General features: G+C 40.4%; 1 protein-coding gene across 1 annotated transcript; it reads right to left on the bottom strand.

The window, feature by feature from the left end:
- Positions 1-1,202: 1,202 nt before the first annotated feature.
- Tmem116 (transmembrane protein 116) lies at positions 1,203-18,092 on the bottom strand (the record flags this gene model as incomplete). Its single annotated transcript, XM_042668955.1, is given in 8 exon segments — positions 1,203-1,255; positions 3,600-3,738; positions 6,026-6,057; positions 6,060-6,098; positions 6,944-6,959; positions 11,374-11,472; positions 16,946-17,072; positions 18,019-18,092. Coding segments are annotated over 8 exon segments (579 nt in total), but the record flags the coding sequence as incomplete, so codon positions are not given.
- Positions 18,093-19,263: the final 1,171 nt, after the last annotated feature.

Raw genomic sequence — 19,263 nt, forward strand, 5'->3', positions numbered from 1 at the left:
TGAATTTTAGAGCATGTAACTTGTATGTTAAAGATACTTTTCAGTATTTTTTTTCTTTCATTATTTTTTGGTGATACTAGGGTTTGAATTTAGGGCCATATGCTTTCTTTTTTGTTTTGTTTTCATTTTTGTCAGTCATGGTGCTTGAACTCTGGGCCTGGGCGCTGTCCCTGAGCTCTTCAGATCAAGGCTAGCACTCTACTACTTGAACCACAGGGTCACTTCCAGTTTTCTGGTGGTTAATTGGAGATGAGAGTCTCATGGATGTTCCTGTCCAGGCTGGCTTTGAATGTTCTTGCCTGGGTGACTTTGAACCGTGATCCTCAGATTTCAGCCTGCTCATTAGCTAGGATTACAGGTGTGAGCCACCAGGGCTTGGCAGGCCATATGATTTCTAAAGAGGTCCTCTGCCACTTAAGCCAGCCCCTTTTAGGGTTTGTAATTTTCAAGATAGTTTTCTTCTTAATGCTCAGGCTGGCCTGCATTGTAATCTTCCTCTTTTTGCTTCCCTGTGTCCGTGGGACATAATGTTCATGCCACTTCTCCAAATTAATCAAAATGTAGTCTTTTATCTTTTCCCAGGGTAATCTTGAACCACTGATCTCTGCTTCTCAAGTAGTTAGGATTACAGGCTTGAGTCACTGCACCCAGCAAATATTTTTCAGCAAACATAATTAACTCTAAAAGGAGACACCAACTCTAATGCAAAAAAATTTGAGGAGAGTAACATTCTACTTTTGTCAATAGGACAGATCTCCTAGAGCAAAAATACCATCAAAAAAGCACTGGGGTTGGGCTGGGAATGTGGCCTAGTGTTAGAGTGCTTGCCTCACACGCATGAAGCCCTGGGTTTGGTTCCTCAGAACCACATACACAGAAGAAGCCGGAAGTGTCACTGTGATTCAAGTGGTACAGCACTAGCCTTGAGCAAAAGCAGCTCAGGGACAGTGCCCAAGCCCTGAGTTCAAGCTCCAGGATTGGCAAAAAAAAAAAAAAAAGCAGCGGAATTAAGCTAAACCATAGACTATATATTGTATATTTACAAAATACATTAACAGCTATAGAATGCTCAGAGAACAATCTCTATGGTGACAGGAGTTTAACTCAAGAGCACTGAACATGGAGGGAGAGTGCAAATAAGGGCACTCTTGGAAGATGGGACAAAGAAGTGATGAGAAGAAAAAGAAAAACAGAAGAGACGGTCAACAGGCAGGCACCACCACGTAATACCCAGAAGCGCGAGCAGCTACACTCCCTGCAGGCAGCTTAGCTTTAATATTTGACCAAAAACCCGTACCACTAACAACAAGTATATCCAGGAAAGGAACTGAGATAGAAAGGTCCAGGATCGTTGGCTGTTTCACTCTGGCTATGACAATAGCATTCCCTGTAGTTTAATTGGCCTCCTGACTCTTCTATGAAGTTTAATAGTCATAGATTAAATTTGGTGTATTTTTTTTATCTAGGAATTATATGGAGAGATTGAGAACAGAATAGTTAGGCTGTAGAACATTATCTTGCTGATGACAGAAACACTTTCATGGGAAATTAAGTGAGAGATCTCTACTATCAAAGTTACGCCTATGTATATGACAGTGTACAATGGCTAGAAGGAAAAGTAGAATGGTCTAGGTCCTACTTCTGAGGATAATGGAAGGTTTGAGTTGTGAGGAAAATGAGATTGTCAATACTTTCCTAGTCAATACTCATTAAAGTAAGAAACATGCCTCTTATACAGAATCAGCACTACTTCCATGGGTATATTAAAATGGTCACCTGTATTTTTTTCGACTACAGCACTTTCTCACAGCTAAAGGAAGTTCTGAATTGACATGGCACTGTCTATATATAAACTATTTTTTGAGCATATGGTTGACATATGACATATCTGGGACATCAGATGAATCTATGTAGTCATTGGAGATGAACAAGAGAAGCCCTGAACCACTTCACAATTTCAAAGCAGAACAGAACCCATTCCTCATGTTTTCTCTCCATGTATATATCTATATATACCTATATAGATATATACTCATAAATGGCTACTTCCCAAATATTTAGAAATGTTTATTGTGGTTGATAGTTACTCCTAACATGAAATAATGTAAGACAGTATGTGGCAAAAGACAACTATGCGCTCATCAAGTATTACATGAATGTGGTAAATGTGCAAGTAACATTTACTCAGTTCAAGATAAGGACAGAGGGCTGGGAAGGTGGCTCAGTGGTAGAACGCTTGCCTTGCATGCCTGAGGCCCTGGGTTCGATTCCTCAGCACCACATAAGCAATAAAGAAAAAAGCCGGAAGTGGCACTGTGGCTCAAGTAGTAGAGTGCTAGCCTTGAGCTGAAGAGCTGAGGGACAGTGCCCAGGCCCAGAGTTCAGGCCCCACGACTGCCCCCCCCCCACCAAAAAAAAGATAAGGACAGAAAGAAACCTAGTACAAATATTCTAGAATCTTGGGGCTGGGAAGGTGGCTCAGTGGTAGAGCGCTTGCCTTGCATGCATGAGGCCCTGGGTTCGATCCCTCAGCACCACATAAGCAAAAAGAAAAAAGTCGGAAGTGGTGCTGTGGCTCAAGTGGTAGAGCGCTAGCCTTGAGCTGAAGAGCTGAGGGACAGCGCCCAAGCCCAGAGTTCAGGCCCCACGACCGGACCCCCCCCCCCCCAAAAAAAAATTCTAGAATCTGCAGACATCTTTTTTTTTTTTCCTTTTTATTTTGGGTCCGGTCGTGGGGCCTGTACTCTGGGCCTGGGCGCTGTCCCTCAGCTCTTCAGCTCAAGGCTAGCGCTCTACCACTTGAGCCACAGCACCACTCCTGGTTTTGTCTTTTTGCTTATGGGGTGCTGAGGAATCGAACCCAGGGCCTCATGCATGCAAGGCAAGCACTCTACCACTGAGCCACCTTCCCAGACCTGGGCCACACTTTTTCTCAGTGGTATTTATATTGCTAAGAATGAATCTTTCACATAAAGAGATGCCCAGTCTTCCAATTTTCATGGTTCATGAGTGCTTGGCCACAGCTTGGGAATGAAGCTTAACTATGTGGCTTACAAGTGCCAAGACGGGAACCACAGTACCATGCAATGAATTTATTACTGTAGATCAAGGCTTCAGTAATTTCAGCTAACACTACTTCAACCAGCTGTCTTATACACAATGATGAATGAAAATATAGCTAGGTGCTGGTGGTTCACACCTGCAATCCTCGCTACTCAGGAGGCTGAGATCTAAAGGATTGAGGTTTAAAAGCCAGCCCAAGGGCTGGTAAGGTGGCTTCAGTGGTAGAGTGCTTACTGCACATGCATGAGGCCCTGGGTTCAATTCCTCAGCACCATATAAACAGAAAAAGTTGAAAGTGGCACTGTGGCTCAATTGGTAGAGTGCTAGCTTTGAGCAAAAAGAAGCTCAGGGACGGTTGGGATGTAGCTGGGCTAGAATGTAGCTCAGTGGCAAAGCGCTTGCCTAGCAAGTGCAACGTTCTGAGTTCGATCCCCAGTACCAAAAAAAAAGAAAAGACAAAAAAAAAAAAAAGCTCGGGACAGCGCACAAGCTCTGAGTTCAAGCCCCAGAACTGGCAATAATAATAATAATAAAGCCCAAGAAGAAAATAATAATGGTTAATGGTGTCTGGGTATCTGCATCACATTGAGACTCTTGCTTTACTTGGCAGAACTTGTGCCGTGTCTAGCCATGTACTCCACAGTTGAGCAGACCCTGGGATGTTGCTGTTAAAGCCTGGAGAAGACGAAGGGGTGATGAAGCCCAACCTTCAGGGCAGTTTGCAGAGACCCAGAATAATCCTTCTCAATTTTATTTATAAAACACTGTTACAGGTTCTTTTGTATTGCATATCAAAATGTAGCTGTTTTTTGGTTTGGTTGGTTTTTAAAAATATTTTCTAGCTCTTCTTGGACTCACTCTTTTTTTTTTTTTTTTTGTTGGTCATGGGGCCTGAACTCTGGGCCTGGGCGCTGTCCCTCAGCTCTTCAGCTCAAGGCTAGCGCTCTACCACTTGAGCCACAGTGCCACTTCCGGCTTTTTACTTTTTGCTTATGTGGTGTTGAGGAATGGAACCAAGGGCCTCAGGAAGGCAAGGCAAGCACTCTACCACTGAGCCACCTTCCCAGCCCCAACACTTTTGGCTTTATTCTGCCTATGTGATGCTGAGGAATCGAACCCAGAGCCTCATTAATGCAAGACAAGCACTCTACCACTGAGCTACCTTTGCACCTCCTGGACTCACTCTTTAAATGTACTTTTCATAGATGATTGAGAGTTGGTCATATTTCTTAGTATGTACATTACAGGTAATGAGGACAAGGAAAGGCTTCAATGCCTCTTAATGCTGGCCCATATCACAGGGAAAACTATCTAGTCAGTATAGTTAAGATAATCGGAAAAGTTTGAACAATGGAGTAAAGGGGAGAATAAGAATATCACAAACTCCCTTGTTCACTAAGAATAGCTAATTTATCTCACTCAATCGACTCTGGATTGAAGAAATCATCACTATTAGTGTTTCTAGATACTAAGAGCATGAGATCATAAGAGTATGATCTTGGTTTTTTTCTTTTATTGCCCATTAAAAAAACAAATCAATAAAACAAAGCTCCCTAGAGATACGTTTGCTTTGTGGTATATGGCAGCACTTTTTGTTTTTGTTTCTTGATGGCTATACTGGGGTTTGAATTAAGGTCCTGAGCTTATTAGGCAAGCACTCTACTACTTGAGCCATGACTCCAGCCTTTTTTCCTTTAGTTTTTCAAATAGGATCTCTTGGCCTGGTTGGCTTTGGATTGATATTCTCTGTCTCCCAAGTAGGTGGGATTATAAATGTGTGGCACTGTGCCCAGCTTGTTTTTTGTTTTTCTTTGTTTTGTTTTGGTCAGTTGTGGACCTGAGTGCTGTCCCTGAGCTCTTCAGCTCAAGGCTAGTCTTCTATCACTTGAGCCACAGCACGACATCCAGCTTTTTCTGCTTATGTGGTGCTGAGGAATCGAACCCAGGGTCTCATGCATGTAAGGCAAGCACTCTTAACACTGAGCCACCTTCCCAGCTCCCCAGTTTGTTTGTTTTTTGGTCAGTCGTGGGGCTTGAACTCTGGGCTTGGGTGCTGTCCCTGTGCTCTTCAGCTCAAGGCGAGGGCTCTACCACTTGAGCCACAGCACCACTTCTGGTTTTCTAGTGGTTTATTGGAGATAAGAGTCTCACAGACTTTCCTGACCAGGTGACTTTGAATCGCGATCCTCAGATCTCAGCCTCCTGAGTAGCTAGGATGACAGGCACCTGGCCCCAGCTTGTTTTTGAGATACAGTGTTCCTAACTTTTTTTTTTCCCAGGCTGGCATTAAATCATTATCCTCCTACTATTTTACTTCCCAATTAGATGGAATTACAGGTATGCCCCACAATGTCCAACACAAAGCAGTAAGCTCTCTCCAATCCCCCTCTCCCTGCATATATTAACTGTACCAAGGGATTTCACTGTAATATTTCCACAATTAACGCAAGGTACTTTAATCAAATACACACGCTCTCCTACTCTTTCTTCTCCACCATCAGAAGCACTTATACTAAAGCAGCTATCTTTCCTCTGTCTGAGGCAAATTTTACATTTTCATAACTGAGCATAAATAGTACCTATTCTCTTGAACAATGTAGAAATAAATACGTGGGGTTTGTGTGTGATTGTGCTTACTAAGTAATATCAGTATAAGAGAACAGGATAAGAGTTAAGAAAATAGATTGTGGCCGGGCGCTAGTGGCTCACACCTATAATCCTAGTTACTCAGGAGGCTGAGATCTGAGGGTCACAGTTCAAAGCCAGCCCAGGCAGGAAAGTCCGTGAGACTCTCATCTCCAATAAACCATTCGAAAACTAGAAGTGGCACTGTGTCTCAAGTGGTAGAGCTCTCACCTTGAGCTGAAGAGCTGAGGGACAGTGCCCAGGCCCAGAGTTCAAGCCCCACAACCGAACAAAAAAAAAAAAGAAAGAAAATAGATTGTGGATTTGAAGATGTTACCTAGAGTATATATAGGACTATGTGTAGCTGTAGTCTTGTGACTTGATTAGCTTTATGATCATCAGAATAACAGCTGTGAATACAGAAAGTGAAAATCTTATGGTAATTCTCCCTGCCCAAAGACTAAAGTTCCTTAGTATGCCTGGCTGTGCATTCTTAGTATGTAAGCCACAGGTAAATCAAAGATTAGTGGTAAAATAAGGTGGCTCAGTGGTAGAGCGCTTGCCTTGCATGCCTGAGGCCCTGGGTTAGATTCCTCAGCACCACATAAGCAAAAAAAAGAAAAAAACGGACCTGGCACTGTGGCTCAAGTGGTAGAGTGCTAGCCTTGAGCTGAAGAGCTGAGGGACAGCGCCCAGGCCCAGAGTTCAGGCCCCACGACCGGACCTCCCCTCCCCCCCCAAAAAAAAGAAATGATAGGGACTTTGGTTTCTGATTTCTAGTCCTTATTGATTAAACTTCACAGATTAGTGCAGTAATGGTGTCAAGATATACTGTAGGAAGATGCTAATTTATTCTTATTATTCAGAATGTATTAAGCTCTTTCATAAACTTATCCAATCTAACCCATTATAAACTATATATTAGGAAGGGCAGTTGTTAATATTTGAATTAAATAAGGATATTTTACCTCTTATATCAGGTTACATCTCATGGCTAAATGTCTGACTTTCTAAAATAAAAGAAGGGCTGGGAATGTGGCTTAGTGGTAGAGTGCTTGCCTAGCATGAATGAAATCCTGCGTTTAATTCCTCAGTACTATTACATAAACAGAAAAAGTTGAAAGTGGCACTGTAACTCAAGTGGTAGAGTGCTAGCTTTGAGTACAGAGAGGCTCAGGGACAGAGCCCAGGCCCAGAGTTCAAGCTCCACGACTGACAAAAAAAAAAAAAAAAAAATCCTAGCATTGTGGCTCACCCCAGGAATTCCAGCTCTTTGGGAGACAGAGATCAGGAGGATCATGGTTTAAGGTCAAGCAAGGCAAAAAGTTAGTGACTCCATCTGAAAAATAAGCTGGGCACAGTGGCATATGCCTATCATTCCAGCTATACAGGAATTTTATTTTTTTACAGGAATTTTAATTAGTGGGATTATGGTCCTGCCAGGCCTAAGCAAAAAATGGGAGACCTTATCCAAAAATTAACTAAAGGAAAAAAGGTTGAGAGCAAGGTTCAAGTGGTAGAGCATCTACTTAGGAAGCACAAGGCCCCTAATTTAAACTGAAATCCTAGTTTTGAAAAAAAAAAAAAATCTAAATTCATAAAAGTAAGAGAAAAGCCGGGGGCCAGTGGCTCATGCCTATAATTCTAGCTACTCAGGAGGCTTAGATCTGAGGATCACGGTTCAAAGCCAGCCCAGACAGAAAAGTCCATGAGACTCTTATCTCCAATAAACCACTAAAAAACCGGAAGTGGTGTTGTGGCTCAAGTGGTAGAGCGCTTGCCTTGAGCTGAAGAGCGCAGGGACAGCACCCAAGCCCAGAGTTCAAGCCCCATGACCGACAAAAAAAAAAAAAAGTGAGAGAAAATCTACCAAAGAACTCTATATGTAGTCTGTTTCAATTTCCGAGGTGGCCAGGAATAACTTCATTCTCCTTAGCTTGTTCCTATGTGCTTTTTCCAGAGTATACCTTTAAGCAGGCAGCTATTCATCCAATAAATACAACCACGTTTAGGAGCAACGTCAGCTTGAGGTGACCACCACAGAACCTTTCTAGGTCTGAGATTCCTATTCAGTATTTCCTTACTTGAAGACCGCTCTTTATTAAATAACTAAAGGAATTAGAAGCCCAAAGACTTAAAGGAAATTGTTCAAATTCACCCAGAACTGATGGAAGAATTTTGGTTAAAATTCAACTCTAACAAATCAAAATAATTTCCTAGTCCATGTAGAAAACGAGCCAATGATCTCATATGGGTGGCTTCTGACTAAGGCTCTGAAAGGACTTAGTGACAATGGAGATAGCACTGTTTGATGCCACTGAGATACCACAATAGTGAGTCTCTAATAGTAGGAAAGAAAAAGACCTAGCTGGACACTGGGGCTTATGTAATCCAAACTACTCAGGAGGCTGAGATGTGAAGATTGCTGTTCAAAGCCAGCCTGGGTAGGAAAGTCCATGAGTCTCTTATCTCCAATTAACCAAAGAACCAGAAGTGGAGCTGTGGCTCAAAGTAGTAGAGTGCTAGCAAGAGCAAAGGAATTCAGGGACAGCACCCTCACCCTGAATTCAAGTACTATGATCGATGACAAAAAAAAAGAGAGAGAGAGAGAAAAGAAAAAGACCTTACCTTGGCAACATAAAGGCCACACAACCAAGTGGACAACTACAATCTCTCACCTATGTTAAGAATACATGTGAAAAACATCTTAAGACATTGTTATTCATATTACAATAAATGCCAGACCCAGATCATCACTTCCCACTCAATAGAACAGAGAGATTTCCAGAGCCAGTTTCCCCTCTCAAGCAATATTCATCATAAAATTCATGAGATGACTCTTAGCCCTGGTGATGATAGAATTTAATCTGTATTACTAGAGTCTGAAAAATAGAGCAGGAAATTATTTAAGATTTGAGTGCCCATCATGATTGTAATTCTACCTACTCAATCATGCCTCTAATTCTAGCTACTCAGGAAACTGGGTAGATAACTACTGAGTATCCAAACAAATTCTCTTAAGAAAAAAGGCAAGTATGAAATCATACAGTAACTCTCCCTCTTTTGATAATAGTTTTGATAGATGTTTAGCTTTTTTCTTTTAGACCCAGAAAGAAATGATATTTTCATACCTCTTGAGTGGAATGAAACTCTATAAAATACACAACACGGGGCTGGGAATGTGGCTTAGTGGTAGGTGCTTGCCTAGCATGCATGAAGCTCAGGGTTCAATTCCTCAGTACCACATAAACAGAAGAAGCTAGAAGTGGCACTGTGGCTCAAGTGGTAGCCTTGAGCAAAAGAAGGTCAGGGACAGTGCCCAGGGCATGAGTTCAAGCCCCAGGATTGGCAAAAAAAAAAAAAAAAACAAGTACCTAACAGAAAAGCATTAACATGCCATTGTTGATTTAATTGGGCAAGGTCAAATAAGCTCTTTTGATATAAAACCTTTAGATCCTAAAAAACAGAGTATGTAAAACTCTACTTGTTAGGTTAGTGGTATAGCTCAGTAATAGAGTAATTGCTTAGTATATAGGAGGCCTAGGTTCAAAGCCATTGCACTGTAACACAAATATTCACTGCTTGTATTAGAAACTCTAAAATAACTTAAGAATTGTTGCTACCCACTTGGACTCTACAAGGAAAGATTTTGAACAAAGCATTAAAAAAAAAACAAAAAAACAAAACAAAACAAAACAAAAAAAAAAAACAGGGTAAGTCAGGTGCTGTTGGCCCACGACTGTAATCCTAGCTACTCAGGAGGCTGAGATCCAAGGACTGCAGTTTGAAGTCTGCCTGGGCAGGAAAACCCATGAGACTCTCATCTCAAATTAATCATAGAAAAAGCCAGAAGTGGTGCTGTAGCTCAAGGGGTAGAGGTAGCCTTGAACAAAAAAAGCTTAGAGGCAGTGCCCAGGCTCTGAGTTCAAGTTCCAAGACAAGCTCACACACACACAAAAACACAACAACAACAAAAAACTCAATTCATATGCAATGAAATATTATTCAGCAATAAAAAGGAATTTGTTGTTGTTGTTATTGGTCATGGGGCCTGAACTCTGGGCCTGGGCACTGTCCCTCAGCTCTTCAGCTCAAGACTAGTGCTCTACCACTGGAGCCACAGCGTCACTTCCAGTTTTCTGAATGGTTTATTGGAAATAAGCGTCTCAAAGACTTTTCTTTTCTTTTTTTTTTGGGTCCAGGTGTGCAGCCTGAACTCTGGGCCTGGGCGCTGTCCCTCAGCTCTTCAGCTCAAGGCTAGCGCTCTACCACTTGAGCCACAGCGCCACTTCCAGCTTTTTTCTTTTTCTTCTGTGGTGCTGAGGAATCGAACCCAGGGCCTCAGGCATGCAAGGCAAGCGCTCTACCACTGAGCCACCTTCCCAGCCCCGACTTTTATTTTCTTTTGTCCATTGTGGGGCTTAAACTCTGAGCCTGGGTGCTGTCCCTCAGCTCTTCAGCTCAAGGTTAGCACTCTACCACTTGAGCCACAGCGCCACTTGTGGCTTTTTCTGTTTACGTGGTGCTCAGGAATTGAATCCAGGGCCTCATGCACGCGAGGCAAGCACTCTACCACTGAGCCACCTTCCCAGCCCCTCTCACAGACATTTCTGCCTGGGCTGGCTTTGAACCTTGATCCTCAGATCTCATCCTCCCAAGTAGGTAAGATTACAGGCATGAGCCACTGGCGCCGAGGAAAAAAGGAATTATTCATACATGCTAAAATGTACAAACTTCAAAGCATTATATATACTACATGAAAGAACAATATACAAGATATCACATATATTATTTTTGTATTTACATGAAATGTCCAGAAAGGCAGATGGATAGAAACAAAAAGTAAAATAATGGTTGCCTAGGGCGAAAAGGGTTGATTATAATAACACAATTTGGTAAGTTTACTAAAAACATCACTGAATTTTACACTTAAACAGGAGAATATGTAATATGTAAAATATGCACATATATACATTAAAAATTCATATGTGCTGACTTAGCATTCTCCTCTCTTATCATTACAATACTGGACAGTGTCTCAAATCCTGTTTGTGAATTGAAGAAGCCAAGATCCACCTTCTTTAGATCCACTTTGACTTTCTGCAAACCAATACTGTCATCTTCACAGATTACAGTAATATAGCAGAGGAGAACAAATGCCCTCCCTCTTCCAAGTCTGTATCGCCAATCCCAATGTAACAAATGCAGCGCCTCCCCTGGCTTTCTCCAAGATCTTTTCCTTTACTATAGTAACAATGATGGATTGACATGGAGCCAAAGATTTCCCTTACTGAATCAAACCAGGTAGAAATAGCAGGATTAGCAGTACTGCTAAATTATGTTTCCTATAATAAAACCTTTTTTTAATGTGTGTACAGCAATGGAGAAGAGGAAGTAATGTCAACAGAATAGAAATTCAGTGGGAATATGTTTTTTTCTTTGATTAACCTGAAAAAAATGTGCCTCTAGTGCTGAGTGCTTATACTGTTTGGCATGGATATATAGGCTTATTTTAGCCTACTATTCTGGGAGTTTTTTTTTTTTTTTTTTTGGGGGGGGTCGTGGGGCTTGAACTCTGGGCCTGGGCACAGTCCCTCGGCTCTTCAGCTCAAGGCTAGCGCTTCCCAACTGAGCCACAGCACCACTTCCTACTATTCTTAATTATTAGTTCTGAATAAAACTTACCAGAGGAGATGTGTTCTGTCCACTCTGTTTCATTCTCAGCTCTGTGTACGGATACCAGATGTGACTGACGGTGTAAAGAAGTGAGGAAATGTAGAATATCTAGACAAAAATCAAAATACCCCATCATAACTGTCCCATTCTAACTTCCTAAGATCTATTATTTTCTAGTATTAGAATCCTAACTACTGGCTTGTTGGTAATATACCATCAGTGTCCATACCACACAAATGAGATCACTTCTAGGTATTCTACTCAAACCTACCTAAAATAAGTTCAACTTACTATATATCCTTTTGATTGTTCAGAAGACCAACAGAATTATTCACCTCCTCTTACCTAAGTACTCCACTTTTATGAAGACATAAAATCTTCTAATATTTATATTTTTTTAATTTTTAATTTTTATTTTTTGTTGGTCATGGGGACCGAACTCTGGGCCTGGGCATTGTCCCTCAGCTCTTCGGCTCAAGGCTAGCATTCTACCACTTGAGCCACAGTGCCACTTCTGGCTTTTTCTGCTTATGTAGTGCTGAGGAATCAAACCCAGGGCCTCATGCATGCAAGGCAAGCACTCTACCACTGAGCACCTTCCCATCCCTTCTACTATTTTTTTAATTGAAAAGACAATATGGATTTTAATTTAGAATCATAATAGCTATATAGGTCTATTTTCAGTATGGTAACAAAATACCTGAGGCAGGTTCCTTTTGTTTGACTTTTTTTTTTTAATGTGGTACTGAGGAATCAAATCCAGGGCTTCATGTATACAAGGCAAGCACTCTACCACTGAGCCACCTTCCGAGTCCTGGCAGGTTCCTTTTGAAGAAAAAGGCTTCCTTTGATTCCTAGTCCAGAAGTTACAAGTTCTACGGTCTTTGTCTGGTAATAACTCTTTTGCTAGCAGAGTCCTAGCATGATGTAGAACATCACAGCAAGAAACAAGGAACATACATGTCTGTCTATGTATGTTACTCTCCCTCTGCTTGTCCACCAAGATTCACCGTGGGGTCTCCACTCTATAAAGACCTTACATATCCTAGTCACTTCGTTAAGGCCTTGCTTCTGAACACCTTAGTCAAAGTAAGTTTCCATCTCTTAATATCATTAGCATATTTGATCTGGGAGCTTAAGCTACCAAATAAATTTAAGGAAAGAAAACATCTTCAATGAATAGCAATCTAGGCTATTTCCATTCAAAAGAAATAAATATGCTGGATATTTATAAACATACTGGATCACTATGCTGAACTACTTTTTTTTTTAAGATCCTTATAAAAATAAAAGAATGGCATAATAGTAAGGAATTGGCAGGACAAAGTTTAAGGGAAAGAATTCCTGTTTTCAACATCAATAACAAAAATGGCTATTATGGGCTGGGAAGGTGGCTCAGTGGTAAAGCGCTTGCCTTGCATACATGAGGCCCTGGGTTCGATTCCTCAGCACCACATAAGCAGAAAAAAAAAAGCCAGAAGTGGTGCTATGGTTCAAGTGGTAGCGTGCTAGCCTTGAGCTGAAGAGCTGAGGGACAGCACTCAGGCCCAGAGTTCAGGCCCCATGACCGGACCAAAAAAAAAAAAAAAAAGGCTATTGTAATCTTCCTCCCCACCCCAAAATGGACTTTTTTGGATTAAGCAAACATTTCTCAGATGTAGCACCAAAAATGTAACAAAAGACCAAACTAATAAACTGGACTTCATCAAATTAACATTATTGCTCTTGAAAACTGTACAACTTAGTAGTAATGTTGCCTTGCATGCATGAGGCACTAGTTGATCTCTAACACCACACGAAAAAAGAAAAATAAATGTTAAGTATGTGAAATGAAGCTGGGTGCCAATGGCTCATGCCTGTAATCCTAGCTAATTGGAGGCTGAGATGTAAGGATCAAGGTTCAAGGCTAGCCCAGGCAGGAAAGTCCGTAAAACTCTTTTTAAAATTTATTTTGGAAATACTGTACAGAGGGGTTATAATCACATGAGCAAGGTAATGAGTACATTTCTTATCAAACATTGTTGCCTCCTCCTTGGTTTTTCCCCTACCATCCCTTCCCTCCCACCTCCACAACTACATCCCTGCCCCTCCCAATCCCACCTAAAATTTCAATTCGTTTTTCAACGTAGAGTCTTGCACATCTAATTGTTGCAATGGTTCAACCTGTATCCCTATTTAAACCATTTGTTTTTTCCCTTCCACTCTCCAAATTATACCAACATCAAATACAGTGAAAACAGGGGTTATACCGTGGGGGAGGGATATACAAAGCAACAACAACAAAATCAATGGTACCTTATAAATACGTTAGAAACGATAGCAAGAAAGAAAAAAACCACTTGTGTCCTTATCTTGAGGTTCATTTCACTTAACATCATCTTATCTGACATTTTCTGCTTGTCTCAGAATACTAGTTATTGCAAATAAGGGCAACCATGGAACCTATGTTTCTTTGCGCCTGGCTTACTTCACTTAGTATAATTTTTTCCAAGTCTTTCCATTTCCTAACAAATGGGGCAGTATCACTCTGTCTGATGGAGACACAGAATTCCATTGTGTATATATACCATATTTTCTCGATCTATTCATCTACTGAGGGGCACCGTCAAACTCTTATTGAATAAACCACTAGAAAATGAGAAGTGGCACTGTGGCCCAAGTTAGAGAGTGCTAGCCTTGAGCTGAAGAGCTGAGGGATAACGCCCAAGCCCAGAGTTCAAACCCTATGACTGAATTATTGACAGGGAATAAATGTTTGCAATATATATATATAAAGGACTTGATTCTAGAATATATAAGAATTCTCAAAAATCCACAACAGGGGATAAATGAGCAAAATGATGGTGCATGCCTTCATCCCAGCACTAAGAATTCTAAGACAAGAGGATTGTGAGTTCAAGGTAAGCTGGGACTACATAGCAAAAATCTGTCTCAAAAGAAAGAAAGAAAAAAGGGAAGAAGGAAGAAAGGGAGGAAGGGAGGGAGGGAGGGAGGGAGGGAGGGAAAGAAGATGACAGAGTGAAACAGTGTTATAGCATTATAACTCATTTATCTTTCTTTCCTCATTTCTGGTGTTTCTCCATGGGATCAGCTCAAGGAGATTGTCTTTATTTCACCCATCTTTACCTTCTAAGCACAGGAGTGACCTCAAAGGTAATATCTGCCAAGTATATTTAAAGGCAATATAAATAGCCTTAGCCTGCTGAGGCAAGAGATAACAGATGGGTTGAATAGCAGAAAGTAGCTAGGCAAGGTAGCTCAAACCTATAATTCTATTTGAGATGGCAATCAAGGAATCACAGTGTAAAGCCAAAACAGACATAAAGCAAGACACTGCCTCAAAAATAACCATGCCACTAAATGCCCACCAGCTGCTCACAGGTAGGAAAGTCTGCAACACTCTTCTGTCCAATTAGTCACCAAAAATCTAGAAGCAGAGCTGTGGCTCAAGTAGTAGAAACACTAGCCTTGAGTAAAAAAAAAAAATCTCAGGGACAGCATCCAGGCTCAGTTCAAGCTCCAAAACCAGCACAAAAAGAAGCAGAAAGTTCTAGCCAAGTGGTTGAGGTGGCAGACTGTCTAGCAAGCAGTATCATTACTGTATTATTTACTTGTTGTGTTGTTTGTTGATTGTGGGGCCTGAACTCTGGGCCTTGGCGCTGCCCCTCAACTCTTCAGCTCAAGACTAGCTCTACCACTTGAGCCACAATGCCACTTCCAGCTTTTTCTGCTTATGTGGTGCTGAGGAACAGAACCCAGGGCCTAATGCATGTGAGGCAAGCACTCTACCACTAAGCCACCTTCCCAGCCCCTGTATTTACTTACTTGTAATATTCTACCCAAAGGTAAATGCCCAAGAGTGGTCTCCCTAGATCATAGGGTTATTCTGTGTTTAGTTGTTTGAAGAATCTACACAACACCTTCCAGAGTGGTTGCAATTGATTACATTCCCCCCAACAGTGTAATAAGGTTACTTTCACCAGGATTTGTTGTTGTTCATGTGCTTTTTGTGATTGTGGGGCTTGAACTTGCTGTCCCTGAGCTCATTTTGCTCAAGGCTAGTGCTCTACCACCACATCTGGTTTTCAAACTCCAGTGTTTATTATATCCCAATAATATAAAACTATGCTGTCATTTCAAAAGTAGTTGCAGAAAAGTGTAACTCATTACATAGAAATATGGTCAAAATATTTTGACTAATAAAAGCTGATTACAAAAAGTATTAACACTACTTTGTGTATTAAAAATATATAGGTGCTGAGAATGGCTTAGTGGTAGAGTGTTTGTCTAGCATACATGAAGCCTTGGGTTCAATTCCTCAGTACCACATAAACAAAAAAGCTGGAAGTGGTGTTGTGGCTCAAATGGTAGAATGCTAGCCTTGAGTAAAAGTAGCTCAGATGGGCACCGGTGGCTCACACCTGTAATCCTGGCTACTAAGGAGGCTGAGATCTGACGATTGCAGTTCAAAGCTAGCCCAGGTAGGAAAGTCTGTGAGACTCTTATCTCCAATTAACCACTAGAAAACCAGAAGTGGTGCTGTGGCTCAACTGGTAGAGCGCGCCCCTTGAGCTGAAGAGCTCAGGGACAGTGCCCAGGCCCCCAGAGTTCAAGGCCCACAACCGACCAAAAAAAAAAAAGAAAAAAGAAAAAAGTTCAGGGACAGTGCCTAGGCCCTGAGTTCAAGCCAACCAACCAATCAAATACACACACACACACACATATACACACACACATACATACATATATATATATATATATATATATATATATATATATAAATTATACATAGATATGATACTGATGGCACTGGTGACGCAAGCCTGTAATTCTTGCACCTTAACAGGCTGAGATCTGAGGATCACAGTTCAAAGCCAGACTGGACAGGAAAGTCTGTGAGCCTCTTATCTCCAATAAACTAATTCTTCCCCCCCCCACAAAAAAAGCCAAAAGCAGAGCTGTGACTCAAGTGATAGAGCCCTAGAACTGGCACAAAAAAAGTGTATACACACATATAATATTAAAATTATTATTATGTCTGGGCAATTTTTGTGTGTGTGCATGTCAGTTTTTCTGTTCAAGGCTGGTGCTCTACCACTTGAGCCACACCTCTGCTTCTGGCTTTTTGGTGCTTAACTAAAAATAAGAGCCTCATAGACTTTTTCATCTGGGCTGGCTTTGTACCTTGATCCTCAGCTCCGAGTAGCTAGGATTCAGGCAAGAGCCACTAGCACATGGCTGATTTTTTAATTGTTTATACCTCTCTGAATTTTCCAAAATTTCCATAACAGATAAGTAGTGTTTTCTATTGGATTTTGTTTTAAGACAGAGTCTTGCTATTTAGCACAGTCTGACCTTGAACTCTGATCCTCTTGCCTCTGCCTCTTGAATGCTGGGACTACAAGCACATACTACCATGAGTGGTAGCAGTTATGTATATTATGAAAAATAATGAAAGCTATTCTTCAATGTGTAACAATAAAAAATACCTCTATATTTCCCAGAATATATTCTCAGTTTCTTATTTAGATTTGATTGTGTGTGCACCCTTGAAAAGTATGGTTGGTCTAATAGCACTTACCTGTCCAATTGTTTGCAGGTTATAGCAGATGATGTCCTTATGGGCTAGGGAAGTTCTATAGAGAAGTGTTTCAGTGAGTCGACAAATTCCCAGCAGCAGGTCAGAAAAGCTCAAATAAATGAGTGACTGTATCTACCAAAAGTCAAAATCTTCATTTGGTAAATGATGTAGCTAGGAAAATGTAACAATCACTTTGTTTGTATTGTACATGGGCCTCTTGCTCTCCCTGGGTTGCTCATGGCTATTGCTTTACCACTTTAGTCATGTCTTTATCTGCCATTTTGCAGGCTAATTGGAAACAGAGTCTCATGGACTTTCTTGCCTGGGCTGCCTTTGAACTACAATCTTCAGATCTCAGTCTCCTAGGAGGCTAGGAGTCACTAGTATTATAGGTGTGAGCCACTGGCAAACAGCCTTGAGCTATGTTTAGAAAAACAGTTGTTAAACTCTTAAAATGTTCTCTGAGCTAGTAAATATACCACTTTGCCTATATTCTATTAGCAAGGAAAGCTTTAACTTGGTCTTTTTGGAATGAATAGTTTTACCAAGGATGTAATTTTGTTCAACATTACATTTTAATTGCCTAGAACAGGGATAAGGAAATTGTTTTCTTTCAAGGGCCATTTGGATATTTGTAACATCATTCTTGGACCACAGAAATAATTTTCATGGCCCAAATGTTCTCCATCCCAGACAATATGGACAGAATAGCAAAACAAGTATTTACATATACCAAAGTCAGAGAACTATCTCTAATAATTTTCCTAGGATATAATAATGAGGACTCTCCCATGCTTAGAGTGAATATAGGCTTTAGTATTTCAATACTGTTTCCTTGATAATATATACCAAAGAAACCTAACATGATAATCGATATCTGAAAATTCAATGTTATAATTAAAATATTGCCTGGAAGAAAAGGGAGCAGTATTGACATTTCCTAAAGTATCTCTACCTATTATAATGAGGAATTCATGAACAGTTCATAAATTGATTCCATCATTTAGAGGTACTGTTTCTCTGTTATTTCAATGCCTAAGTTACTAAAAGTTCAAATTCAACGGAAAGAATTGCTCATCTCTGGAGATTTCTGTACATTCTGGAATACAGCATAGGTAATAAGTGAGCTTGAATCTATAAGAGATATAGTTGATTATCATTAAAGCAGGATCCTAAGACTTCTTTACTCTTGCTATTTATTTTTTAACAATTTTATTGATGCAACTAATGTAAAATAAATCACAAATATTTTTATGAAATACAGAATGACTTATGAATTTGCATGTCACTCTTCTTTAGAAATTATGTCAATCTTCTCTGTATCAGTTTTAATTTTAATACATGGGATACTGAAGAAAGCACTTTGCCATTGATTTTGCAGTCTTTGACCAGTTTGTCCACTGATTTTAAATGTTATCTTTCAGTCTCTTTTTTGGTTATTATTGTTGTTTCTTAGTTCGAAAGTTATCAACATAGTGAAGAATGTCATTTCTAACTAAAGAGTAAAAAACTGCAACATTCTCCAATTTTGCTTTGCTTGTGCTAGACAGACAGTCATCATATACAAAACTAAATGAACATACCTCAGAATAACCATGACAAATTGTACCACTTTACTGCAGAAAACACCCAAGTGAAACAAAAATATACTTTTACATTTGATATTCAACCTAACACAAATCTCTGTTTATTAACCATCTCTTTAGCACAAATTCTTCTTTGAAGCCTAATCAAATTTACAAGTCTGAGAATGAGTGAAAAGGCTGATCAGGCTCTAAGAAGGCAGGGTGGCTTCTTTGTTTCTCTCATCTTCCTACTCCTCTAGGAATCAGTAAAATAAAAAGAATAGAAAATGACTGAACTTGAACATTGTGGCTCATGCCTGTAATTCCAAGACCAGCTTGTGCACAATGAGTCAAGATATAGGAAGATCTCATCTCAACAAAAACAAGGACTAGGGCTATAACTTAGTAGTAAAGCACTTGCCTGGCATGTGAAATCCCCTGGATTCAGTCACTACTACTGCAGGAAAAAGAAGACAAGACAAACTATAATGAAATAGTAAAATAAGGTGACTGAATAAAAAAAGAAAAGTTGACTGGGAACTAATAAGCTGGAGAAGTAGAAAAATTAATTTTGACAGTGAGGAGGCAGAATACAGAAAGAATGAGTTACGAAGTCAAATCCTAATGAAGTTGACAGACATAAAACAGAATTGTAACTGATAAAGAAGAAAAGTTAATTAACTGTGGATAAAAAATACAGAACAGAGGGCTGGGAAGGTGGCTCAATGGAACAGTGCTTGCCTTGCATGCACA

This window comes from Dipodomys spectabilis, unplaced genomic scaffold, assembly GCF_019054845.1.
Source record: "Dipodomys spectabilis isolate Male_0828 unplaced genomic scaffold, ASM1905484v1 ptg000480l, whole genome shotgun sequence".
NCBI lineage: Eukaryota > Metazoa > Chordata > Mammalia > Rodentia > Heteromyidae > Dipodomys > Dipodomys spectabilis.